Genomic DNA, 27267 nt, shown 5'->3' with positions numbered 1-27267 from the left:
CCTCTCGATGAACAAAATTGAAGTAGATCTAACAACGAAAAGAAGCTTGAACGAAAAAAGAAGCAGATCTACGTCACACCTTTCTCAGATCTTTGACGTCGCTCCCCTTTTCTCAGATCTTACATTGACGCCGAAGAAGAAGGATTGTCACCCTCAACCATCGTCGAGGTTTGAACATCTATTTTCTCGTCGTCACCCTTGATGTTCCCCAGATCTAGAAGAGGAAAACCCTAACTGAAGAACGAAGTTGTCGTCGAAGAAGAATATTGTCGAAGCTTTCGTCGTTGCTACAAACCCTAGCTTCGATCTATGTGTTGCCACATGAAACACTTAGGGTTAGGTTTTCGTTGTAGGAGTTTGCTAGAGAAGACGAACGGTTTGACAGATATAGTATATCTGGGGGTGGTATCCGGTGACCTTGTAGATCTGATTAGACAGAGACGAAAAGAGCAGTCTTCGATGTTTCTTCACCCAGAATACCACTTTGCTTGTACCTCTCTATTAAATTAACAAGTGTTTCTTCAAGTGGTCTGTAACTCCATCCAAGCCTTTGTAATTTATCGGATGTAACTAAAAATATCCCAGTTGGATCCGTAAATCTACAACCCAATTGAAGTAAGGTGTGTATTGTAGAGAGAGAGAGAGATGTATTTTATGGTTCTATTTTTTTATTTCTATAATAAAAAAAAGTAAAAAATAATAAAATACAAAGGGCAAAATCAGTATTTTAAAAAGATTCAAAATAAATTGTACCAATTTGCAACGAAATGAAACTTTTGGACCGGTAGTAGTAGTCCAAACTTGTTTGGACTAAAATGACAATTTTCGAAATACCACATTATTATTCTTGCAATTTTGTCTTAAAAAAAAAAAAAAAAAAAAAAAAAAAAAAAAACGAAACCGGGCACAATTAACCCGCCGTATGTATTGGATGCTGAAAATTCTGATTGGTACATTAATAAAAGTTTTGAACATAATAATAATTCAAGGAGAGACCCACACGCACCAACAGCCGCAATCTCTTACCATATCCATACATTACCCAATTTAATATAGATGCAGATCCACATAGCAATCCAATAATCATTCGTTTCATTTGTTGTCTTCCAATTCTTTTAAAATAATGGATGACCGAGAAGTCCCCCACTATTTCATTTGTCCAATTTCTCTGCAAATCATGAAAGATCCGGTGATTGTCGCCACCGGCATCACCTACGACAGAGAGAGTATTCAACGGTGGCAGTTCCATGGAAAAAACAAGAGTTGTCCAGTCACCAATCAACTGCTACCCATCGCCTCAGAATTCACTCCTAACCACAATCTCCGCCGCCTCATCGAAGCATGGTGTGCATCCGATCGAGTTGTTCCAGCACCATCGAAGCAATCCTCTTTGCAGCTGAAGGTAATCGCCATAAACCTCATCAAGAACCTCAAGCTACAGGAGCTGCAACTTGAATCACTTAAAACTTTGGAAAGTCTTGTATCCGAAAATGAAAATAATAGAATTTGCTTCAAAGATGTTGGTGTTGTTAGAGCCATGGTTACCATCGTTGTTTCCTGTTATCAGAATCGCACAACCGTTGGTCTAAAAGAAGCTCTTAACGTTCTCTATCTTGTTGGATTTACTGAAGACGAAACACGCTCAGTTCTTGAAGAATACGATCGAATCCTAAATTCCTTAACATGGGTATTGGGTTTTGATGCTAGTACTTATAATGATACAACAATGAAACCCCACGCATTAGTTTTACTAAAAGACCTCATAAACTACGCAAACTCGCATGTTCTTGAGAGATTGAAGCTGGATTTCTTCAAGACGATTGTAGTTATTCTTAGACAACGAGAAAATAAGAATCTTGAACAAAGAATCAAGGAGGGTTTACATGTGTTGCTTAGCACTTGTACCTGGCCAAGAAACTGCTCAATGATGATTCAAGCAGGAGCTGTTTTTGAGCTTGTGGAGCTCGAGCTTGGGTCGCCAGACAAGGAAACCACCGAGTTGATTATGGCAGTGTTGTTTCACTTATGTTCTTCAGCCGATGGGAGAGCTCAACTTCTTGGTCATGCAGCCGGATTAGCTATGATCACAAAAAGAATGGGGAAGGTTTCTCATAAGGTTGATGAGAGAGCCTTGATGATTATTTCATTGATATCCAAATTTTCTGCGACAGATGGGGTGCTTCAAGAGATGATTAGGGTTGGAACAGTTGAGAAACTATGTATGGTGCTACAAGTAAATGGTCGACATTCACATCCAAGGGACAAAGCCAGGGAGATCCTTAAAAGACACTCAAATGTGTGGAAAGACTCTCCTTGTTTAGATATTACTCTCTTAACAAGGAATCCCAGGTAATTCAAATCATATATGTTTTAGTCATTAATCATTCATATTATTGGAAGATTTATTTTGTACTCTATGGAATGAAATAAAGATAGTTATCATATGTTATATTTTGAAACTGTAAATCATACACAGACAATAATTAGTTATGAATAGAAAGAAACCAGACGAAAATATATCTATGAATAAAGGAAACTGTGATTGCATATGTTTTTTCACCAATTTCTCTTATATTATAAAAGAATTCCCTTATGTTGGCTAACTAACAACCCAAAAATTCACAATGATCGCTGTTAACGTAAGGAGTTATTGGTGTCACTTTGTATTAGACATTTTATTTTGGGTTTTAGCTTAGATGATCAATCTTTTATATATATATATATATATATATATATATATATATATATATATATATATATATATATATATATATATATATATATATATATATATATATATATATATATATAGTTAGGTTCATGTGAGACCAGTAGGTTTTGTGAGATAGGGAGACCAAATCTTGACCACTCATCTTGAATAATCAAAGGCTGATATTAATTTAGATTAAACCATAAAATAGACGGTGACATTTTTGTAAATTAATGGAACTTTGGGATTAGATCAAGACACGGAGGGGCAGGTTTGCGATTAACAACAGTGAAGATGATGAAAATTGACTGGAACACAAAGAAGTTGACAACAGAGAATTGAACACTTTTAATGAGACATATGGAAAAATATTGTGGAGAAAAGAAAGGAAAGTGGAATGTGAAAATGGAAAAAGGCAGTGATGTGCAAGATGTGCAATTTGTAAAATTAAATGCCTTATATTCTGTTAAGATTGCCACACATGAAATCAACAACCACAATGAGAGAGTTATCAAAGAGGCAATCGAATTTGGAAAATTTGATCATGCGACTAGAAGAAAGATGTTAGAGGAAGGTATCAATAGAATGGATGAATTAGAAACGGGTAATAAATAGAATTTGATAGAAGTTTGGAATTTTATAAACGTGGTTATGGTGACTTAACAACAATTCATTTTGTAATATCTATCTTATTTTGAACAAATTAGACAAAAAAAATGATGCCTAGTATTATGTAAGAAACTTGATATGGTTTATTAGGTGATTAATGCTTAATGTATAGTTGTTATTATGATCACTTCTTAATGGTCATGGTAGAATATTCTATAGTAAACATAAATTTTTTAGAATATTCTAACAAAATAATGTTTAATGACATCATTATTCTATTAGAATAATATTAGATGTTGCATATACCTATATAGCATTCTTACATATATAATCTTGTATTATAATAATTTGATAACAAAACATTATACTCATTCGTATATACTTCAATGCAAAATTTAAAGATTGAAATATTAAAAGAATCAATATGTTTTCAAATGTATCACACATCATCACAAACAAAATGTCTCAAACATCATCACAAACAAAAACATCTGAAAAATGTCCAAACTAAAGAAATTCAAACTTTTTTCTATATGGTATTATTGAACTTTATTGATATACGAAAAAAATCGAAATATATTTCTAGACACAACTATGCACTTTGTACCTTGGAGTTATTCAACAATGTCAAACATTTCCTTGAATTATGCCCTTTAACCCCACATGTTTTGCATGATCTTGATTGCTTGTTACCTTGAATAGTAGCCTTCTCCAAAGCACTTTTTAAACGTTTTCCTGTGCCAGAACCTTTATTCTTCACCATAGGTGGATTTTCAACATCAACAACTTCAGGATTCGTAGTAGCTCCGTAAAGTTTATCAATATGAGCTTCTTTTGTAACCGATGATTCGTCTGAACCTTGTTCACCAATATCAGTCATAAAAACTTCTAGCTTTTGCATGAACTCTTCTAACTTCTTGTCATCATTACTTAATGAAGACAAGCATTGATCAAGCATGGAAAAATCTTTGTATGCAACCTTCTCAACATTTAAGACGAATCACCATATCTAAACGCCCTTTTCAAAACTGTGGTGGGGATAATATCTCTTCTCCATCTCTTAAGAATGTATCTTGACGGAATCTCTTGTATGTCATAAATCTTTAGAATACAGAAGATGTGTCTACAAAAAAATCCAAACCGCTCAAAAAGCATGCATGAACATTTCACCGTTAGATCTTCTCTGTTGAATTCAACATGTTTGAAAAGTATTAGGATATTAAGTATATTCAAAAAAGAAAAATTAGAATATTTTTCAAAAGTATTAGAATATTAAGTATATTCTAAAAAGAAAAATTAGAATAATATAAAAAAAAATTAAAGACAATAACTCAGTAATAAAAAATATAATATTAGAATTATAAAATGTCAACATTACCTCAAAATCACCTTCACTTGTGTTAAACTTTTTCTTATTTTTTCAACATTATGTTTGACAATGCATATGTCGGAAACAACGCCTGAAGTAACACTCTTCTGTGAACAACAAACAAGTGAATGAAGAATCTCCCTCTGCACCATGAGAAAAATAGTCTTGGTGTATACCATAGATGCATGTTTCTCCATATCTTCAAGAGGTGTTTTGATTATTGGAATTATAGTAGATGTATCAAAATCAAATTTGATCTGACTATTCCTTTGCCTTTCCATAACAGACTCAAAAGCATTCATGAAATTGTTTAACGTATAACCATGATGCGATACCCTACTGAATGCTGAATTCTCACTTTCCGACCGAGAAGTTGTTCTCATTAGACCTGACATCGGTATATCTTTAAAGTAGGTTGGAATCCAACTGCTTCTCAAATCAAACATATCTTTCATCCATTTATTGTCGTGTAACTTATATTTTACCATTAATGCATCCCATCTCATTTCAAAATCTTTCACAGCAATTTTGGAGTCCCATACTATACTATTGAAGTCCGCCTTAAAATCTGATTCATTCATTGTTTCCCAGCTTACCTTCAAAAAACAATTCATATATTATTCTGTTAGAATATAATATAGCATAAAAAGACATTTCATTTAATATATTATTCTAATTACAAAAAATATTTCATTTAATATTCTTATAAGAATATAATACATTATAAAAAGGCATTTCATTTAATATATTATTCTAATTACAAAAAATATGTCATTTAATATTCTGATAAGAAAATAACAATAATGTCATATTTATATTGAAAATAATGTCATATTTATATTGATAAGAATATAACAATAATGTTAGTACCTTCAATGGAAGTTTACTTGTGATATGCCACATACAAAATCTATGTTTTGTGTATGGCAATACTATCTCAATAGCTTTTTTCATTGCTGGATCTTGATCGGTCACGACCATGATTGGTGCTTTTCCAAAACACTTCAAAAATGACCGAAGTAACCAAATATAGGAATTTGTATCTTCTCTACACAACAAACCAGTTCCAAAAATGACGCACCTTTTGTGATTATCAATGCCAGTAAAAGGTACAAATACCATACAATACTTAAAAAAACACAAAAAAAGACCATTAGAATATATAACTAAAAAATGTTTATAATTCTAGAATAAATACGTGTTTGTACGATATGTTGCGTCAAACGAAACAACGTCCCCAAATAACTCAAAGTTTTGTTTTGAAGTGTCATCAACCCAAAAGAGAGCATTTAGCCGCTTCTTGTCACATCTGTATCCGTATGTAAAATTTGTAACATTCTCTTTACGATTCTAAAGCTTTGTAATCAACAAATTTGCATCAGTGCCCCCGCTGTGACAATTTATATCCATTGTAAAATTTTTCCAATCTATCTCTAGTCCACCAACAAATTCACATCCTCCTTTTATAACGCACATTAGCCTATATGTTGTAGTTTCCCCCACCTTTGCACTCGAAAGCTTATGTATAAAAGCTTGATCAACAACATCCAACTGACGTTTAGCTCTTGAAAGATGCATACAATCTTGATTGATCAATTTGAGGTTGTGTTGTTGTTCAAAGCGCCACAGATAAACTTCTGAAGAATCTGGTATAACTTTGAATGCAACAAAAGCTTTGCAATTTGTGCGTTTACAATTACTATTTCTCAATTGCTTGTTATGATCAACACTAATCGTGTCTAAGGTAGAAGTGTTTGGCAATCCCCCGCTATTGCATATAAAATATTTTGAAGTTGTGATTCCATTTTTTTTCCTCTCTGTTTCTAATACCAAAACCAGATCTTAACGCATATCCTTTATACCACTTAATAGCATCTTAGATATCTTTAAAAATTGAACCCATAGGAGGTATCCAACTAGCTTCAACCTCTGGAATCCAAAAGAAAGAACCATCAGCTCCAATGAATTGTTTGCAAGAGCCATATTGTGCTGCAACATTGTCACTTTGAACTACAAAAAAGAATATACCACCATGTTAACATATAATCAGAATAATTTGCATTCATATGACAGTAATCATAAAAAACCATAATGTTATATGCGCATTATTCTATAAGCATAATATGCAGTAACATGAACTTATCAGCAACATCATTCTATAAGAATAACCGATATCAGTAACAGAATTACCTTGGATTTCCAATTGATTTTCATCATTATGCGGAATCTCTGAATCACCAGAACTGAATTGATGAATTTATTCATCGTAATGATCATTTCCGATGTCATTCATATCTAAATCATCCATAACTATTACTAGGTTAAAAATTGAATATGTTATATGCAACTAACAATGAAATTAATGAAAACTCAAACCTTGATCAATTGATCAAATCATGATATAAAGTGAAATTCAACAAAATTACCTTGGGTTTCCGATTGATTTTCCTCGTTATGAAGAATATCTAAATCATTAGAACCGAACTGATGATTTTCTTCATCGAGATGATTGTTTTCGATGTCATGCATATCCAAATCATCCATAATTGTTATTATTATTGGTATATAAATGTATGTACAATATTCTATAAGAATAACATGCAGTCTCATGAACTTATCACTAAGATGATGTTAATGAAAAACAAATAGATGATGTTAATCAAAAGAAAACAGATGACACATTGCTGAAAAACATAATGATTGAATGAAAGTTAAAAATCAAACAATGAAATAGATGATGCATTGTAAAATAACATATTATAGATTAAACTTTTTTCTAGATCAAACAAATTCAACAACAAATGATGTTTGATTGTTGAATTGGATGTCTCAACAACAGATGATGTTTGATTGCTGAAATCACAAATCATACATATATAAATTGGAGAAATCGATAATAGCTTGATGATTCAATTCATGAATTAGGTTAAAAATTGAATATGTTATATGCAAGTAACAGTGAAATCGATGAAAACTCAAACCTAGATCATTTGATGATTTCATGATGTTGAGTAAAATTCACAGCTTAAAAGATCGTAAACAATTGTTGAAGATGAAGATTAGCAGAAATCGTTGAACACTTGAACCTCTACCGAAATCGATGATCACAGAGTTAAAATTGATCAATATCTTCTAATGAATTGCTAATGTCGATACATGAACATAAACATCAATCACTCAGATTATCAATTGCAGATGTAGAAGAATCAAGAACATGAACTCAAAAAACACAAAAATCGCGAATTTAAAAGCTATGATTTAGCATCGTTCGATTAATGTCCAAATCAAATCGATTATCGGTTGAAAGAATATAAGATTGGAGATAGAATATCGATCAAATTGAATTGAAGAACAAGGAATGTTGATTCATTGAATAAATTGGTAGAAAACTGGAACAAATGAGATGATTTCTTGATGACGTGAAAATTAAGCTAACCTGATATCTGATCATCTTAAATTTAACCTAGTGACTAATCTACCCCTAATTAACTAATCAGTTAGATTAATTAGTGTTAATCCCTTTTTTTATGAGCCTCAAGATCAAATTTGATCAAAGGCTAAGATTTGGTCCTCATGTCTCACAAAATATAAGTGGTCTCAAATGAACCTCTACCTATATATATATATATATATATATATATATATATATATATATATATATATATATATATATATATATATATATCCCTATTCTAATAAATGAATAGTTTTAATGTCCTTTTGCCAAGTGTCACTCTAATACAACATCTCATTAATATTAAGTCATGTGTCATGTAGATATATTAAGCAACTCATTTCAAAATTCAAATTTATATTTTCTAATTATATGTTAAATTTGAAGTTATAATAACTTTAAAAATTTGATATATCTCTTAATTAATAATTTATTAAATGATTTTTTTAAAATAATTGATTAATAATTATAAATTTTTATTATGAAAGTTTAATTAATTTTATAACCCGTGGGAACCACAGGTTATAAACTAGTATATATATATATACACACACACACACTAGGCGAACTGATGATTTTCTTCATCGAGATGATTGTTTTCGATGCCGTACATCTATTATAACTGCATAATATCAATCGTTTGAATGACTTCTACATGCGAGTTACGCATGAATAAAATTAAATATAATATATGGTTTAATGTTATTTATAATTGTTATTATTGTTAATTAATTTTTTAAAATTTATTTACTTAATGTTTTAATTTCTATCATTATAATTATTTAAAACAAGAAACATTGTTTTTTGATTTTAAAGGTAACAATATAATCATTTATATAGAATTATTTTTAACTATTGTTATTGTAAGTTATTTTAAGTTACTTATTTGAAAACTTTTAATGATTATAAAAATATTTTTAGGAAATATTTTAGTTAAGTTGAGATTACAATTTAGTTTTTGCATTTATTACTACAATTTATCACTTTTAATTATTTACAAAATATTCTTTAGTTTTTTAAGTGGAACTGAAATTTATATTTAAGTTGACATTGTAATGTTATATTTAAAATAACAATTTAAGTATTTTGTCGAAACTGTTAAAAAGTTGTAGCTTTAAACTGATAATGATTTACATACAACAACATATTAAATCTAAAAATTAAGTATAATATGTTAGAAGTTAAAGTCATAACTTTATAAGTAGAAGTAACGATATTATATTAAAATTGAAATTTAGTATATTTATGATTACACTTTAGGTTTGATATTTATTTAACCTTATTAACCAACTTATAATCATTATTAGAAAAACACTACAATTAATCACTTTTATCTATTTACAAAATACTTTTTGGGCTGTTTAAGTTAAACTAAAATTTATATTTAAGTTGACCCTGTAATGTTATATTCAAATTAATAATTTATGTATTTTATACAAATAGTTCCAAAATTGTATATTTAAAATGATAATGGTTTACATCCAACAATATATTAAAACTAATAAATTAAGTATAATATGTTAAAAGTTAAAAAACATCACTTAATAAGTAGAAGTAAAGATATTATTTTAATATTGAAATTTAGTTTATATATGATTACACTTTAGGTTTGATATTTATTTAACCTTATTAACCAACTTATAATTATTATTAGAAAGAAATTGAAAAGTCATGGGAGTTTCAAATGAATGTGGTGAAAGGAAAAGTGCTTCCTTTATAATATAGTATGATATGATATGATATGATATAATGATATATATATATATATATATATATATATATATATATATATATATATATATATATATATATATATATATATATATATATATATATATATATATCAAGGTTGTAAAAATCGCTCGACGTTAGCTAGTCGGTGGACTAGGGTCAAGGGATTAATCGGCTAGACGGAGATTAATCGGGGACCATTAATTGCTAAATTGATAGATTTTAAAAAATTAAATATGACTAATATCATATAAAAGTTCGTAAATACCACTAATATCATAACAAAATAGGTTAATATGATAAATACAACACTAATTATACCTCAAATAGTTTCTATGGAGATATAACTTCTTCAAAGTGTTAAAAATTCATTGGGTTCTACTGTTTTAGTCATTGTGTATGTAGGGGTTAATCGCTAGGCGCCCTCTAATCGGTCGAGTAGCGCCTAGGGATTAATCGAAGATTAATCGGGACCTAATCTGGATTTTTACAACACTGATATATATATATATATATATATATATATATATATATATATATATATATATATATATATATATATTAGGCGAATCGTCGCGCGTGGCGCAAGAGTATATAGTTATATACATTTTTTAATGGCAAACACACACACCCACACATATTATGTAATCCTGCTCCTAATTATACAAATTATGATTTAATATTTATACATGAAAAAACATTGTTAATAAAATATATATCAAACATAGGTTAATTTCTATATATAACGAATAAAAAATAGCATAAAAAGATAAATACTATAACTCTTTGATAACTTTATATACCTTTTTAAGTTGTGTGAGTTGTATATAAAAATATGTTGATTTTTGTATTTTATCCGAATAACAAATATATGAAAAACATAAATACTATAAATTTTAATAACATAAAAACACTACAACATATATTATAACATTTGTAACAAAAATAACTTATTAAAAACTTATAAATCAAACAGAAAATATAGAAATCAACATACATTCTATAATTCTATATATAGAAACATTATTGTTCCATGAAAAAATCGCACAGAAATAACCATGATGCGATAAAACTTATTTTCTTTTTCAACTCTTCATACTTTAAAAACAAATCTCTTAAAACACCTAATTTTTTTGTGAGAAAACTTATTTATATTTTGCTAATATAATTACAATGTATATAAATGAAAGGAAAAGAAAATAACACTACCAACTACGAATCATAGTTTAAAAAACGTTTGAGTTATGATGAATAATAACTTAAAATTTGAAATCATAAGTACACCAAAATTGAAAAAATCTTTTGTTGTTGTAGAAATTTCGAATGAATCTGATTTAAGTAAACTCCGTGATTATTAACTTTGAAATAATTATATCTATACGAAGTTTATATAAAAGTATTTAGAGCATATTTGCTGCCTTTTAAGGCATAAAATAAAAATGATTAATAACATTAAAATAATTATTAAAGAAACCTTGTGAAGCTTGTAAACTTCATATTTTAGGCCACTTTATATAAGATTTCTACAACTTGGTACAACGATGGACTTGAAATTGAGTTTTTATGAAACAAATTATGGAGCATATCAATACACTTAACGTGTATTGATATAATCAATTACAATATACGGTTCAAACAACCTTTTATACATGTACAACTACAAATATAAAAGGAAACAAAAAAAGTACTAAAAAACAATACATATTGAAATAATTCATAATAAAAACGAAAAGATAAAAAAAAATAGGCTAATGATAATGTTCTCACATGTAACTTCGAAAATTGCAAAACCACCACTGGAAAAAAAATCAAGGTTGTTAGACATTTATAGGAAAATAGAAAACATTATATATGACTATCAGACTATGAGTAAAAAAATGATATATTCATCAACAACCTTGACTTGTATAGCTCTTTTAGCCACTCCACCACTGCCATTTTTTCTTTTAATTTTATTATCCAATCCTTCCTACATAGGGTTTATATAACATGTTTGGTGTTTAATGTTAAAGCATAATTATTATTAGGCAATTGGAAAATCATTTTAGAATATGAAAAGACATATGAGTTTCAAATCAATATGGTGCATATAAAAATGCTTCTATTAGGCAATTAAAAAGTCATATGAGAATATAAAAGGACATGGAAGTTTGAAATCAATACGGTGCTTAGAAAAATGTTTCTGTTATATGATATATATATATATATATATATATATATATATATATATATATATACTTTTAGTTATGTTTCTTTCCATAATAATTTATAACAGTTTTCTCTCTATTGTTAGCAATTAACAAGGTATGAGAGTTATATCTATCCAATTTAATTATTTGATGATTGTGGAAAACTTTTTATTGAACACATGTTTCATATATCAATTTGTTAATGTCCATTTATACTGTTATTACCCAAACAATCATTTTGAACGATCCAATATACTTGGGGCTCAACTTACTCTGCGTTCAGAATCGGATGACACTCTTCTATGGTGACGCCTTCAGAATCACGAAGTCCTTAACCTGAAACTCAAGATTGGATCGACGCCAATCTGTGTAACTCTTCTATCAACTTTGCACAGTCTGTAGTCTTCCACGCACCTACTGTATTAACTCCGTAGTCTTGAGTACAACCTCTGTGCTCCCTATAACTCTTTGACCGACCTCACCCCAGCAAACCGGGGTACAACATTTTCTTCCATAACGCAAATCAAAGGGAGGAATATCGATACTGGAGTGGTAACTGTTGCTGTAGGAGAACTCTGCTAAATGAAGATATGAATCCAAAATCCCACCAAAATCAAGAACTCATTCCCTTGACATATCCTCTAAGGTATGAATAGCATGTTTGCCCTAACCATCAGTTTGCGGATGACAAGTTGTGCTGAAATGTAATCGAGTACCCAAATCGTCTTGGAACCTCCTCCAAAACTTAGAAATAAAACGATCATCTCTATCGAAAACCAAAGAAATTGGAATCCCACTGAGAGCAACCAGCTCCCGAATATAGATATCGGCCAACTTCTCGGCTGAGAAACATTCCTGGATAGTAATAAAGTGAGCATTCTTGGTCAATCTATCCATGATGACCCAAAAAATGTTGAAACCATGCGTTGTCTTTGGTAACTTAATAATGAAGTCCATGGTGATTTGTTTCAATTTCCATAATGGAATATCCAATGGCTTCAACTTGTCGTGAGGCCTCTAATGCTCAGCCTTGACCTTTCTACATGCCAAACATCTATCCACATATCATGCCACGTTCGCTTCATGTAGGGCTACCAGTTATCATGTCTTAAATCCCAGTACATCTTCATCATCCCTTGATGGATAAAAAAATTAGATTTATGGACCTCATCCATCAATGGTTGTCGAGCCCCACCCGAATAAGGATCCCAAATTCAACCATTCAGAGTCAATAAACCTTGACTATCGATATCAAACGTTAAAAATTGACCAACTACCCTCTAACTTTTATGGTTCTATTCCTTAATTGTCTCAGCCAACGCTCCCTTAATCATTTACAGTCATGGAGTCACAACGGTCATCCTTAATCATAGATCTCGAATAGGTGTGCTAATCGTCTTATGTCTTAGAGAATCGAGCACCACATTGGCCTTAACCAGATAACACATAATCTTGTAGTTGTAGTCGTTCTCTGTATCAAGCCATCTATGCTGCCTCATATTTAGATTTGGCTGGTCCATTAAATATCTCAAACTCTTATGATTCATGTAAATGGTACACCAGAACCCATAGAGTTAGTGTCACCAAATCTTGATGGAAAAAACTACTGCCCCAACTCCTAGTCATAAGTCGAATAATTAGCCTCATGATGCTTCAGATGTCTAGAAGCCTCAAAAATCTTTCGACCAAGCAAGAAAATTTTGGGTAAGCTTGTGTCCACCGACAGTTGGTATTCTTGGATACTTCTTATGAGAGGTGAGTTGTCTGATCGCAGGATGCAATAATGGTTGGTGTTTTTGTTTCTTTTGGGAAGTGTATTGTTGTTTATTTCTTGTTGTGGCCATTGTACTTGTGGTATTTGTAGGCTTCCAAAAATGGCCTAGGGGTATGTATGCTTGTTGGGATTGTTGCGTCCAAAATGCATGGTACTATGCATATAGGAACGATGGTGGCATTGGTATGTATGGATGAACGGTCTGTTATGTCGGTATTGTGGTTGTTGCTAATTGTTTTTTGTAAAAGGGGTGGTAAGACTTGCATGGTTAACTCATTATCCCTAGGAGTTGACTTAGATGGCCTTTTAGACGTGTTTGGTTCTATTGTGCTCGAGCTACTTGCTATTTCTACTATGCCTGGATTTGTTTGTCTGGTTGTCGTTTCTTCCGCATGTGATTTCTTATGCAAGATTTTATCGGCCTGCGGGTTTACCATAGGGAGGTTCATTGTTGCTAGTGGAGATGTTGTTAGCAATGATAGAGTGGTGTTTGGTGATGTCATTTCATTCGGGGTGAATGTCGGGATTAAATTGATCGGGCTAAGGAGTGAGTGTGTTATGGGACGTGAGGCTGCTTGCTTATCCTGCATGGTGATTTCGGATGTCGCCAGTGATGCTATGTTGCTTCCCAGATAAGGGTCGATGCTCTAAATAGTCCTTTTAGCGATGCTATAGAGGAAGTTACGCTGCAAAATAAGTAAACACTCGGTTAGGAAGTACTATCGAGTCCGAACCCCGATATTTCTCTCTGATAACTACGCGAGTTATCGGATATTGATGTCGCTTAATTGTTACTAAAGAAGTTATAGCCTTGCCAATGTTTATCGAGATATTTAAACACGGACGAGAGGATCCTGGTTATTGCTATTAGGCAAATGACGGTGTTGTCTAGACGTTTAAGGGTAGTACCCTCTAATATAATATTGATGTGTTTTCCATGTTTCCGAGGATATGGCACGTGTACTTGCCTTAATTGTTTATTGATATAAGGTATTCTTTTGTCGATTGCAAAGTTAATCCAGTCTGCCAAAGGAAACCAGACTAGTAAGTCATGGGGGTTACCGCCTTAATTGGGCCTTTCTTAATATTGCCACATCGCTTTTATGTATGGGCTAATCCCATACACCATTAAGTATGACCCCCAATCATGTGATCAAAGCATCACCATAAACCACAAAGTCTTCAACACCCTCGAGAAGGTTAAACACCAACGCCTTACATAGCTTCTGCCTCAAAGTCTCAAATGATGCATGCTGCTTACGCCCACAATGGAAAGTAACACCCTTCATCAAATAGGTAAAAGGAATTGCGATCTTTGAAAAACCCTGATTGAATCTCCTATAATAACCTACTAACCCAAGGAAACTCTGAATCTCAGATGGAGTGTAACAACGTAAATTTCAAAACAATTTTTCACTTTTAAAAAATGTAATTTCATTCATACATATTCTCAAATCTCATTGTATCACATGTCAAAACCATAAAAACACATCCCAAGATCAAAACGTATAAAACTCCGATAGTGTGTACTGATCATGCCGGCGCCTTCCCGCGATCCTCACTGGTACCTGAAACACATAACACAAAACACTGTAAGCATAAATGCTTAGTGAGTTCCCCAAAATACCACATATAACACATATTAGCCACTCGAGGCTGTAACTCTGTGGACCCTCCGGTCCTAACTCTGTGGACCCTCTGGTCCTAACTCTGTGAACCTTCCGGTTCTAACTCTGTAAACTCTGGAATATATACGGCATGAATCACATAGAAATAATGGAGTGTATCACAATCACATAAATAGCATACAAGATACTCTTTCACATACTCTAATTACAACTCTAGGTAAAGTATAGTGAGAAGACTCACCTCGGGTAACTCGGTAAATCTCGAACTCGGTAAAATCTGGTCTAGCCCCCGCCTAATCACATGGAATAAGCACTCTAATCAATACAACCCTCAAGGCTAGACTAATCCCTCTCTTAGCACTCTCAGAAGGGTAAAAGACCATTTTACCCCTCTCATGGCTCATAGACCCTAACATTGACCAAACCCTAAAAGTCAACAAAAGTCAACGGTCAAACTTTGACCAGACTCGTCAAGTGGCTGCAACTTTCCATGCGGTCGCTGGTGCTCGGCCTTAACCCTGCGACAGGTCAAGCACCTCTCCACAAACCACGCAACATCCCTCTTCATACAGGGCCACCAATAGTCTCTCTTCAGGTCCAAATACATCTTAGTGGCCCCGGGATGGATCGAAAACCTCGATCTGTGCGCCTCCTCCATAAGAATGGTACGTGCCCCGCCCTCAAATGGCACCCAAATCCAACCCTGAAAGGTCAAAAGCCCTCGGCTATCAGCAATGAACTCAGATACCTGCCCGATCACCCGTTCTCTCTTGCGCTTCTCTGGTCTCATGGCCTCTACTGGGCCTCTCGAATGGTGTCCAACACCGGAGTCATCACCGTCAACCTCATACAAACATCTCGTAACGGGGCATTCTCCGCCCTACGACTCAAGGCATCGGCTACAACGTTAGCCTTGCCCGGGTGGTACAGGATCTCGCACTCATAATCCTTTACTACATCCAACCATCTCCTCTGGCGCATATTAAGCTTGGGCTGATCCATCAGATACTTCAAGCTCTTGTGGTCCGTGTATATGGTACACCGAACCCCATACAAATAGTGACACCAGATCTTGAGGGCGAACACCATAGCCCCCAACTCCAGATCGTGAGTAGGATACCTCGTCTCATGAGGCTTTAGCTGCCTCGATGCGTATGCTATCACGTACCCTCTCTGCATCAGCACCGCACCCAATCCCGATATCGACGCGTCACAATACACCACAAAATCCTCCATTCCCTCCGGAAGGGCTAACACTGGGGCTTCGCATAATCTCTGGCGAAGTGTCTCGAATGAGGCCTGCTGCTCCGGGCCCCAACTGAAAGCCACGCCCTTCTGGGTCAACCTGGTGAGAGGAACAACAATCCTGGAGAAATCCTTGATAAATCTCCGATAATAGCCGGCCAACCCCAGAAAACTCCTGATCTCTGAAGGGGATCTCGGCACCTCCCAACTCATCACCGCCTCAATCTTGGCCAGATCGACCAATATCCCATTCTGGTTGACGAGGTGTCCCAGGAACTGGACCTCTCGTAACCAGAAATCACACTTGGAGAATTTGGCGTAAAGCCTCTCCGATCTCAGAACTCCGAGGATCTCCCTCAAATGCTCCTCATGCTGTTCTCTGGATCTCGAATACACCAATATATCATCAATAAACACGATCACCGAACGATCCAACATCGGCCTGCACACCCTGTTCATGAGATCCATGAACGCCGTTGGTGCATTAGTGAGCTCGAAAGGCATCACCACGAACTCGTAATGCCCATAACGAGTCCTAAATGCTGTCTTCTGGATATCCTCATCCCGCACTCTCATCTGATGATATCCAGACCTCAGATCAATATTGGAGAACCAAGACGCTCCCTGCAACTGATCGAACAGATCGTCGATCCTCGGTAAGGGGTAACGGTTCTTGACCGTTAGCTTGTTCAACTCCCGGTAATCAATGTACATCCGGTGTGAACCATCCTTTTTCTTGACAAAAAGGATCGGCGCTCCCCACGGCGAGCTACTCGGCCGAATAAACCCCTTCCCCAGCAGCTCCTGCAGCTGTGAGGATAACTACTGCATCTCTAGTGGCGCAAGGCGATAGGGCGCCTTGGCGATAGGCGCTGCCCCCAGAACCAAATCGATACGGAACTCTACCTGCCTCTCGGGAGGCACTCCCGGTAACTCCTCGGGGAAAACGTCCGGGAACTCACGCACTATCGGGACCTCATCGACCGACCTCGGCCTCTCTGCATCTACTCTCGTATCCACCACATAAGCCACAAACCCACTACAGCCCTGCTGTAGGCTCTGCCTCGCTCTAGCGGCCGAACAAAATGCTGACCCAGAACGGGTACCCTCGCCATAAACCGTAAGAACTCCCCCACTAGGGTCTCGTATGGTCACCAGCTGTCGCTCGCAGTCAATAACCGCTCCAAACCTGCTCAATCAGTCCATGCCCACGATGACACAGACATCTCCCATCGCAATCGGGACCAAATCAATCGGAAACTCAATGCAGAAGATCTCGAGTACACATCCTCGAATCACATCAGTGGCATACACCACTCTCTCCTCAGCTATGGAAACTCGCATAGGTCGACTCAACGCCTCCCGACTGATATTGATGTGCTGACTGAAGGCTAATGATACAAAAGATCGACTCGCACCCGAGTCAAATAACACTAAGGCAGGTACAGAACTCACAAGAAAAGTACCTACGCATATCATAATATAAGCACAATATGTCAAACATCAAATAAATACATGAAAGAATACATACCAGCCACGACATCGGGCACTGCACGGACCTCCTCCGCTGTCAACTGGAAGGCTCTTCCTCGTGCCTTCAGTGCCTCGGCCTTCACCGGCCGACTCTCGGTAGCTCGTACAGTAGTAGGGGCAGATCCCTGTGATGCCCCCTGTGCTGACCCCCGCAGCTGCGGACACTCGGCCTTTCGGTGTCCGGTCTGGTTGCAATGGAAACAGACTGCAAACCCATTGGAGCAATCCTTAGCCATGTGCCCCTCCTTTCCACACCTGTAGCAAGACCCCGCTCTACAAATCCCCTCATGACCCTTGCCGCACTTGCCACAAGTGCGGCCCTTCTGATTCCCTGATCTCGAATCGGCGGGCTTGGCCCGCTTGGCTGCCTGCTGGGACTGTGCCGGTCGCCGATCCCTCGTATGAGACTCCGCCTCCTCCCTAGCCTGAGTCTCAAGCTCTATCTCCCTCTTCCGAGCATTTGCCTGAAGCTAGGCAAATGTCTGATACGACGAGTTCGCCACGAACTCGCGGATGTCTCTCCTCAAAATGCTCAAATACCGACTCATGCGTGCCTGCTCGGAAGACACGTGCTTAGGGCAGAACATCGCCCTCTCATGGAACATCCTGGTGATCACAGTAACAGATTCGGTACCCTGCTTGAGGGTCAAGAACTCCTGGGCCAAACGTTCCCTTTCCACCGAGGGAACGTACTCATCACGAAATATAACGGTGAACCTCTCCCAGGTCACCGCGGCAAGCTCTGCAGAAGAATTGTGCGCTGTCACAAACTTCCACCAGTCCTTCGCTCCCAAGCGAAGCTGGTTCAGTGCGAACCGAACTCTCAGATGCTCCGGACTAGAACATGTATAGAAGCATCCCTCGATGTCAGAAACCCATCTCATCGCAGCAATCGGATCCTGCGTCCCATCAAACTCTGGTGGCTTCGTGTTGCTAAACTCCTGGAACAGCAACGAATCGCCACCCTGAGGTCTAGCAGCAGCAACAGCCGCAGCCTCAGTAACCGCTGCGTATCTCTCGTCGAAAGTCTCAATCAGGGTGGTCTTAATAGACCCAAACATCTCTGGTATCTCTGTGCGGATCGCTGCAGCCACCTCCTCGTGGATCATTTGGCGGAGCTCCTCATCACTCACTCCGCTGGTCTCTAGTCTGTGGCTTGTCCCAACCATGATGTCTCTGAAATACAACACAAAATATCAGAGACTCGCTCGAGTATGCACACACTCGATATCCCATTCCTACTCGATCCCTGGTACCCTAAGGATTCTTACTTGGGCTGCGCACTGATCCGATGTCTTCAGTAGTACGGGCCCAATACTACCGTCCACAACGCATCAGTATTCACCCCAAGTCCTCCTCCTAGGATCCCAAATCCCAAGTACTCTACTCTCACTATGTATATGCTACTCTCTAGCAGACCTCTCATAAGCTCCTCGCTGCTATCTACTCACTCTCAAGCATCTCCTAGCAGCAAAACCCCTAGGCTAAGGCATCACGAATCAGGCCACTCTAGTCCTAATAAGAATACCTAGCCTACTCTAACATAACATATCATATCATATCTCATAACACCTAATATAGGGGTATTTTGGGAAATCACCGTTCGGGCGCTGGCTGATCGTACACACTGCTCTGCTCTGCTCTTTTCAAAACCTTTTACTATTTTAGCAAAAATTTTGTTTTATTTTGAAAATCTCTCAAATCCTCAGTTTGAGTTCAGATACACCCGAAGGTGCACCCGAATCCCTCAAACCAAGGCTCTGATACCAACTTGTAACAACGTAAATTTCAAAACAATTTTTCACTTTTAAAAAATTGTAATTTCATTCATACATATTCTCAAATCTCATTGTATCACATGTCAAAACCATAAAAACACATCCCAAGATCAAAACGTATAAAACTCCGATAGTGTGTACTGATCATGCCGGCGCCTTCCCGCGATCCTCACTGGTACCTGAAACACATAACACAAAACACTGTAAGCATAAATGCTTAGTGAGTTCCCCAAAATACCACATATAACACATATTAGCCACTCGAGGCTGTAACTCTGTGGACCCTCCGGTCCTAACTCTGTGGACCCTCTGGTCCTAACTTTGTGAACCTTTCGGTTCTAACTCTATAAACTCTGGAATATATACGGCATGAATCACATAGAAATAATGGAGTGTATCACAATCACATAAATAGCATACAAGATACTCTGTCACATACTCTAATTACCACTCTAGGTAAAGTATAGTGAAAAGACTCACCTCGGGTAACTCGGTAAATCTCGAACTCGGTAAAATCTGGTCTAGCCCCCGCCTAATCACATGGAATAAGCACTCTAATCAATACAACCCTCAAGGCTAGACTAATCCCTCTCTTAGCACTCTCAGAAGGGTAAAAGACCATTTTACCCCACTCATGGCTCAAAGACCCTAACATTGACCAAACCCTAAAAGTCAACAAAAGTCAACGGTCAAACTTTGACCAGACTCGTCGAGTACACTCGTGTGACTCGGCGAGTACATCCATGTCCTCTTCGTCCCTGGTCCCCACTCGACTCGCTGAGTCAACCCTACACTCAACGGGTTATCACAGGCCGCGAATCGCGGGGCAACCCGACTCGACTCGTCGAGTCCCTTATGGGCTCGGCGAGTTCCTCCCATGAAAACACTCAAACGATCTTTTGAGGTCAGATCTGCTTCACCAACCAGTAGATCCAACCTTCTAACACTCGAAAGTCACGTAAAGGTTCAAACTTTACATTCATGCAATGCATATAAGACCAAAAATGGAGAAATAGCCTTTAAAATGGGGTTCTACTCTCAAGGCTCACATGAAACCTCATAAAGCTGGAAGCTTGGGACCTTTTGGACCTCTCAAGGTCCATATCTGTCATCTATACCCAAAGGGACCTCATATGCTTCACAATCTAACTCAAAATCGTGCAAAGGAAACCCTAGATTCAAGGAATCTATCAAATACACGAAATGGGAAGGAACTTGTACCTCAAAACGTGAATCTCAGTGTGAACAACACAGATCCAAGCTCCACAATCGATCTAGCTTGGATTTTCCCACTCCTTCTTTCAAGATCACACCAAAGGATGAAGAATTAGCCTCCAAAATGCTCTCTAAGCTCTCTTTTCTCTCTAGGGTTTTCACAGGGGAGTAGTGGCCGCAAATGACGGCCATAAGGGCCTTTAAATAGGGCTCAGGCCCTGAGATTTAGGGTTTCACTTTACAGCGCGGACTCGCCGAGTCCACGCATCGACTCGTCGAGCCCGATCATTAAATCAGACAAGAATTCGCGATCCTACTCGGCGAGTCTGAGCGCCTACTCGTCGAGTCCCTCCCTAAAACTCAAGATAAATACTTAAAATAAGATACCTGGGAATCCGGATGTTACATGGAGTCTTTAGAGCCTACCACTACATCACCACCTCAATCTTGGTTTGCTCAACCAAAATATCATCCTAATTGACGACGTGTCCTAAAAACTGAACATCGTGCAACAAAAACTCACACTTAGAGAACATGACATACAACCTCTCTTTCCTCAACACCTCAAGAACCTCCCATAAATTCTCCACATATCTTAGAATAGACCTATATATCATCAATGACTAAGATCATAGACCAGTCAATCATAATCCTACACACCCGGTTAATCAGGTCCATGAACGATGTCGATACATTGGTGAGCCCAAATGGCATCACCACGAACACATAATGACCATGATGAGTTTAAAAGTTCATCTTCTTTACATCATCATCTCTTACCTCATCTGATGGTAGCCTGAACTCAAATTAATTTTAGAAAACTAAGATGCACCCTAAAGCTGATAAAATAAATCGTCAATTATTAATAGTAGATAGCGGTTCTTCACCGTAAGCTTGGTTAGTTCCCTGTAGTCTATTCACATTCAATGCCAACCATCTTTCGCTTGAAAAATAGAATAAGTTCTCCCGAAGGTGAACTACTTGGTCAAATAAAACAACTCCGGAAGCTAAAAGGACAACTCCTGCATATCAGACAGCGCAAGATGATAAGGCACCTTGGCAATTGGGGCTGCACCAAGGATTAGATCAATCCTGAACTCATCCAGCCTCTCCAGAGGCACACCCAAAAAATCCTCAGGGAAAACATCTGGAAACTCGCAAACTATAGGCACATCGGAAACCGATCTATTCTTCTCTTCTTAGACGTTGACAACATAAGCAAGATACCCCTAACAACCATGCTACAAATACCTCCTATCCCTTGCGGCAAAGTAGAAATTTGATCCAAATATGGGACCCTCTCCAAAATGGTCATATCTCTTCCACTTGGGGTACGAACCATCATTAACTAACGCTAGTAATCAATTAGAGTCTCAAACCGACTCAACTAATCTATGCCCACAATCAAACAAACACCACCTATAGGAATGGAAACATGATAAACCAGGAACCTATCACTAAAAATCACCAAAAAATAGTTGCGATATACTCTTAAAATTGTAATTGTACGATCATCGACAATAGCAATCCCCAACAGACAGTCATGTGCCCCAAAAGCGACGTTGAAGCTCCTACTAAAGGAAAGCGATATAAAGGACCGAATCGACCCAAAGTAAAATAACACTGAAGCAGGCAAGGCATTTTTTTATAGAACGGATTACACATGCATACAGTACTCTAATAAAAAATCTAAAGATTTCTTCCACAACGGGACTAGAACCCTCAACCTTTGGTTGAGGGGCACCTATCCTTCAGGTACATCTTGTCCTCTTCTGGTGTCATCTGATAGGCCTGGCCATTGGCCTTCAGGGTCTCAAATATCCCTTAGCATCCATAGATAATTTGGAGAGTTGCAAACACAAGAGCCTACACAGTCCCATATGCATTAAACAGACATGTATCATGAAAATGTTCCACTTGGTTGCGGTTGTAGCACAACTGTAAACCCTTCCTGCATTCCTTGGTATAAAGACCCTCCTTGCCACATTTGTGGAACCCATTCGATCAACACTATCCTTCATAAGTCTTTTCGCACTTGCTGTAAGTGCGACCACTCTGTCCCCCACCTATCAAATCAGTGGGTTTGAACCGCTTGGCTGCCAACTGCGACTAAGTTGGAGTCTGTCTCTTCTCTCTCTTTTGGGTCTTCAAATCTAGCTCTCTCATACTCACCTATGACTTGTATCTCATATAGGATATGATACTTAAAGTTCACCATGATTCCCTAATCTTGGTCTTCAACATGCTTAGATATCGGGACATCTTCATCTCCTCACTGGCTGAATACTCTAGACAATATAAAGCTCTATTAGTAAAATTCATGGTGATCTCAATCACTGACTCTATCGTCTGCTTCAAGTACATATACTCCTGAACCGGACGGTCCTCTTTACTTGTGAAGGTACTTTGCCCTAGACATATTAGTAAACTTATCTCATGTCATCACCTCATGCTCAGCAGGAATAAGGGTCTTGGAAACCAGATCCCACCAATCCTTCACTCCCTTATTAGAAGGTTCAACATAAACTTCACCTTCAACTCATCTTGAAAAAAGAACATGCTAAAAGCATTCTTCACATCGGCAATCCATCTCATTCTAACAAAAGGGTCCATGCCACCATCAAAATCAGGATGGTAAGTCATGTAGAACTCATTATCGGTCACTATTCGGGCTCTCTGTTGTCTAGTAGCAATAGTGTCTGCAACGGTAGCAACATCAATGATGACAACATATCTCTCGTTGAACATGGGGATTAGTTTGGTCTTGATAGACATGCACATCTTTGAAATCATATGCCTCACTACCATAGATACCTCGCTAGCAATCAAATCATAAATCTTTATGTAACTCGGGCATGATCTCTTTGGATCACTCGTGCTTGCTCCAAAAACATCACCCGATCTATTCATCACCATGCTGAAATATATAAAGGAAATAGGTCAAGCCCATATTATAGAGCTAGCTTATACTTGTTAGGAATTGAGACAGGGTACACGCAGCGGAAACACTATCACACACACAAACACACGAAGGAAATAAAGCAAGAAGGAACACAAGGATTTTACGTGGTTCGGATTCGGTGTAAATCCTACGTCCACGGGCGCAACTAGATTTTATATTAACTCACTATAAGATTACAAATGGTAATATCACTCGGCACTTTTGTTGTTCTGCGCTACGCTGCTGCACACTTTCTTCTTGCAATACATATATATATATATATATATATATATATATATATATATATATATATATATATATGTTTGTGAGCCGCAATTTGCACATGAAATTGAGCCGCCATATTTGAATTGAAATATATGCCGTCCAAAACTATTCCACCTAAAATGTGCGTCCATTCAATATTAAATAATTGAACCACCGTCCATTTTTCCATTAAACAATACAATTAAATTGTTTAATTTTTCAAGTTACATTTATGGCCCTTGAACTTTTAGGAACTTGTCAATTTGTTCATGACTCCATAAATCTTAACAATCTCCCACTTGAAGGCTTGAACAAATTAGTCTTTCTCCGCCATCCAACTCTTAATTACTCCAGTAATCTTAAAAAACAACCAAGTCCTTCAAGCTTCCAGTTCCAAAGAACAAGCTAAAACTTAGTCTGATTTATCTAGTTGCAGCCGCCCCTCATCATCAATTACTAGAAGGGCCAGTTGAAGCTCCCACTAGCTCCAACTCAGCCGTGGCTAATCCCACCACCGACTCATCCTCTATCTCAACCGGTTTGGACACTCCACCAGATCCAGAGATACACCGAGGACCACTAACACTCTCCCAACTTTGCAAACATTCAACAGGAGAGAATTTTTCAGTCTTAGTCTTCAAAACCCAACGGCTCTTTGTAACTGTACCAGGAACACGTCTCGTGCTCCCACTGTCACAGAATCCCCTGAATGGTTTAGACTTTTTAACTCGTTCAGCTAACATCTCTTTGGCTCCAGAATTCATGTTTGCAAAATGAACTCTCTTAGCCGTAGATTTAGCGAACCAGATTTTGTCTTGCTTAACAGGGACGATCATACTTCCCTCATCAGGTACCTCAACCATATACAATGACCCACACTTCATACCACGAGCAATCACCAGATCACCATTGACCACCCTCCATTTACCACTTCCAAACCTTACTTCCAGTCCTTGTTTATCCAGCTGACCAACATAAATCAATTTCTTCTTCAGCTCCGGAATCACCCTGACATCCTTTAGGCTCCATGTAGTTCCCAATGAAGTAACCAAATCAATATCTCCCATGCCCGTTACTTGAAGCATCTCGTCATTTGCTAACCGTACCTTTCCAAAATCTCCTTCTTTTAGATTCACCATCGTTTCCCCGTTGTCCATGGCGTGAAACGAAGCCCCTGAATCCATGACCCAAGAGTCTACAGAACTTTCCATATTGAGTATCAATGCATCATCCTCAGACACACTCTCAGCACCGGTAATGTTCAATTCTTTCTTTGGACATTGACTCTTAACATGTCCCACCTCCTGGCAGTTCCAGCACTTCACATTCTTCTTAGTTCTAGATGAACTTCTTCCCCGACTCCCACTGCTTCCACTATTCCTGCTATTCCCTCTACATCTTCCGACATTTAATAAATCAGAAGAGGAAGATCCACCTTGATTCTTGCGTCTGATATCCTCGCCTAGAACCAAATCTCTAACCCCTTCAAAAGTCATACCACTGGTCCCCACGGAACTCGTAACAGCGGTAACTGTTCCGGACCAGCTATCAGGTAGAGAAGCTAGTAGCAGTGATGCTTGAGTCTCGTTATCAAATTTAATTCCCACAGATGATAATCTGGATAGAATTGAATTTAGATTGTTAATGTGAACCGTAACTGAGCCTTCCTCATTCATCCTTGTAGTGAACAACTCCTTCATCAAGAACACCTTGTTAGCCGCCAATGGTTTCTCATACATATTTGACAGAGCCTCCATCATACCACGTGCCGTGGTTTCATTCATGATGTTGAAAGCAACGCTCTTCGTCAACGACAATGTAATAACCGCCTTGGCTTTCTTGTCCTTTGAGTTCCACGCATCTTCAACAGCTTTTTCCATTTTCTCCGGTTTGTCTCCGAGTACCATGTCCAAGTCTTTCTGACATAGCAATGCTTCTAATTGCATTTTCCACCAGCTAAAATCAGAACCATTGAACCTTTCGATTATAATCTTGTCTTCAGCCATTACGACAAACAAGATACAAATCAGGTACACTCGTGCGTGATAAAAAAAACGATCGTACCCTCCAAAACCTAGCTAACCAGGCTCTGATACCAGTTGTTAGGAATTGAGACAGGATACACGCAGCGGAAACACTATCACACACACAAACACACGAAGGAAATAAAGCAAGAAGGAACACAAGGATTTTACGTGGTTCGGATTCGGTGTAAATCCTACGTCCACGGGCGCAACTAGATTTTATATTAACTCACTATAAGATTACAAATGGTAATATCACTCGGCACTTTTGTTGTTCTGCGCTACGCTGCTGCACACTTTCTTCTTGCAATACATACATACATATATATATATATATATATATATATATATATATATATATATATATATATATATATATATATATATATATATATATATATATATATGTTTGTGAGCCGCAATTTGCACATGAAATTGAGCCGCCATATTTGAATTGAAATATATGCCGTCCAAAACTATTCCACCTAAAATGTGCGTCCATTCAATATTAAATAATTGAACCACCGTCCATTTTTCCATTAAACAATACAATTAAATTGTTTAATTTGTCAAGTTACATTTATGGCCCTTGAACTTTTAGGAACTTGTCAATTTGTTCATGACTCCATAAATCTTAACAATACTAATCACTCATCTACCGGTTTCTTAGTAACTCTACGACTCATCCTGATCCCCGTATGGATCCTATGGTTTCGGTAGTATGGGCCCATATATCTTCGACACATATACGTACTCATCCCAAGAATTATCTCAAAGTCTTAAAATCACTACACTCGACTATT

At 37.1% G+C, this 27267-nt stretch overlaps 2 protein-coding genes across 2 annotated transcripts; one reads left to right on the top strand and one right to left on the bottom strand.

The window, feature by feature from the left end:
- The first annotated feature begins 1061 nt into the window (after positions 1–1061).
- LOC145134287 (E3 ubiquitin-protein ligase PUB24-like) lies at positions 1062–3520 on the top strand. The gene is made up of 2 exons (XM_079069156.1): positions 1062–2349; positions 2962–3520. Exons 1-2 carry the CDS (start codon positions 1124–1126, stop codon positions 3050–3052), a joined length of 1317 nt encoding a protein of 438 aa, XP_078925282.1. The 5' UTR covers positions 1062–1123; the 3' UTR covers positions 3053–3520.
- Positions 3521–4309: 789 nt separating this feature from the next.
- On the bottom strand, positions 4310–7232 carry LOC145130360 (protein FAR1-RELATED SEQUENCE 5-like). The gene is made up of 7 exons (XM_079065174.1): positions 7115–7232; positions 6588–6698; positions 6163–6511; positions 5887–5997; positions 5750–5816; positions 4698–5284; positions 4310–4502 (listed from the first exon to the last, which is right to left on the bottom strand). The coding sequence occupies exons 1-7, from the start codon at positions 7230–7232 to the stop codon at positions 4310–4312; spliced, it is 1536 nt and encodes a 511-aa protein (XP_078921300.1).
- Positions 7233–27267: the final 20035 nt, after the last annotated feature.

Source organism: Lactuca virosa, chromosome 8, assembly GCF_052849685.1.
Source record: "Lactuca virosa cultivar CGN04683 chromosome 8, Lactuca_virosa_CGN04683_v6, whole genome shotgun sequence".
Taxonomy (NCBI): domain Eukaryota; kingdom Viridiplantae; phylum Streptophyta; class Magnoliopsida; order Asterales; family Asteraceae; genus Lactuca; species Lactuca virosa.
The sequence above is the reverse complement of the archived record's forward strand: the minus strand, read 5'-3'. Positions and strand labels throughout refer to the sequence as shown.

What these genes read in the sequence shown, in the direction of transcription:
- LOC145134287 (XM_079069156.1), top strand. Translation starts at nt 1,124, where the DNA reads ATGGATGACCGAGAAGTCCCCCACTATTTCATTTGTCCAATTTCTCTG. An exon ending in CTCTTAACAAGGAATCCCAG is followed by an intron (nt 2,350 to 2,961) that starts GTAATTCAAATC and finishes CTTTGGGATTAG; the next exon opens with ATCAAGACACGGAGGGGCAG.
- LOC145130360 (XM_079065174.1), bottom strand. Translation starts at nt 7,232, where the DNA reads ATGGATGATTTGGATATGCATGACATCGAAAACAATCATCTCGATGAA. An exon ending in AAATCAATCGGAAACCCAAG is followed by an intron (nt 6,699 to 7,114) that starts GTAATTTTGTTG and finishes TCTTTTTTGTAG; the next exon opens with TTCAAAGTGACAATGTTGCA. An exon ending in GCAACATATCGTACAAACAC is followed by an intron (nt 5,817 to 5,886) that starts GTATTTATTCTA and finishes TGTTTTTTTAAG; the next exon opens with TATTGTATGGTATTTGTACC.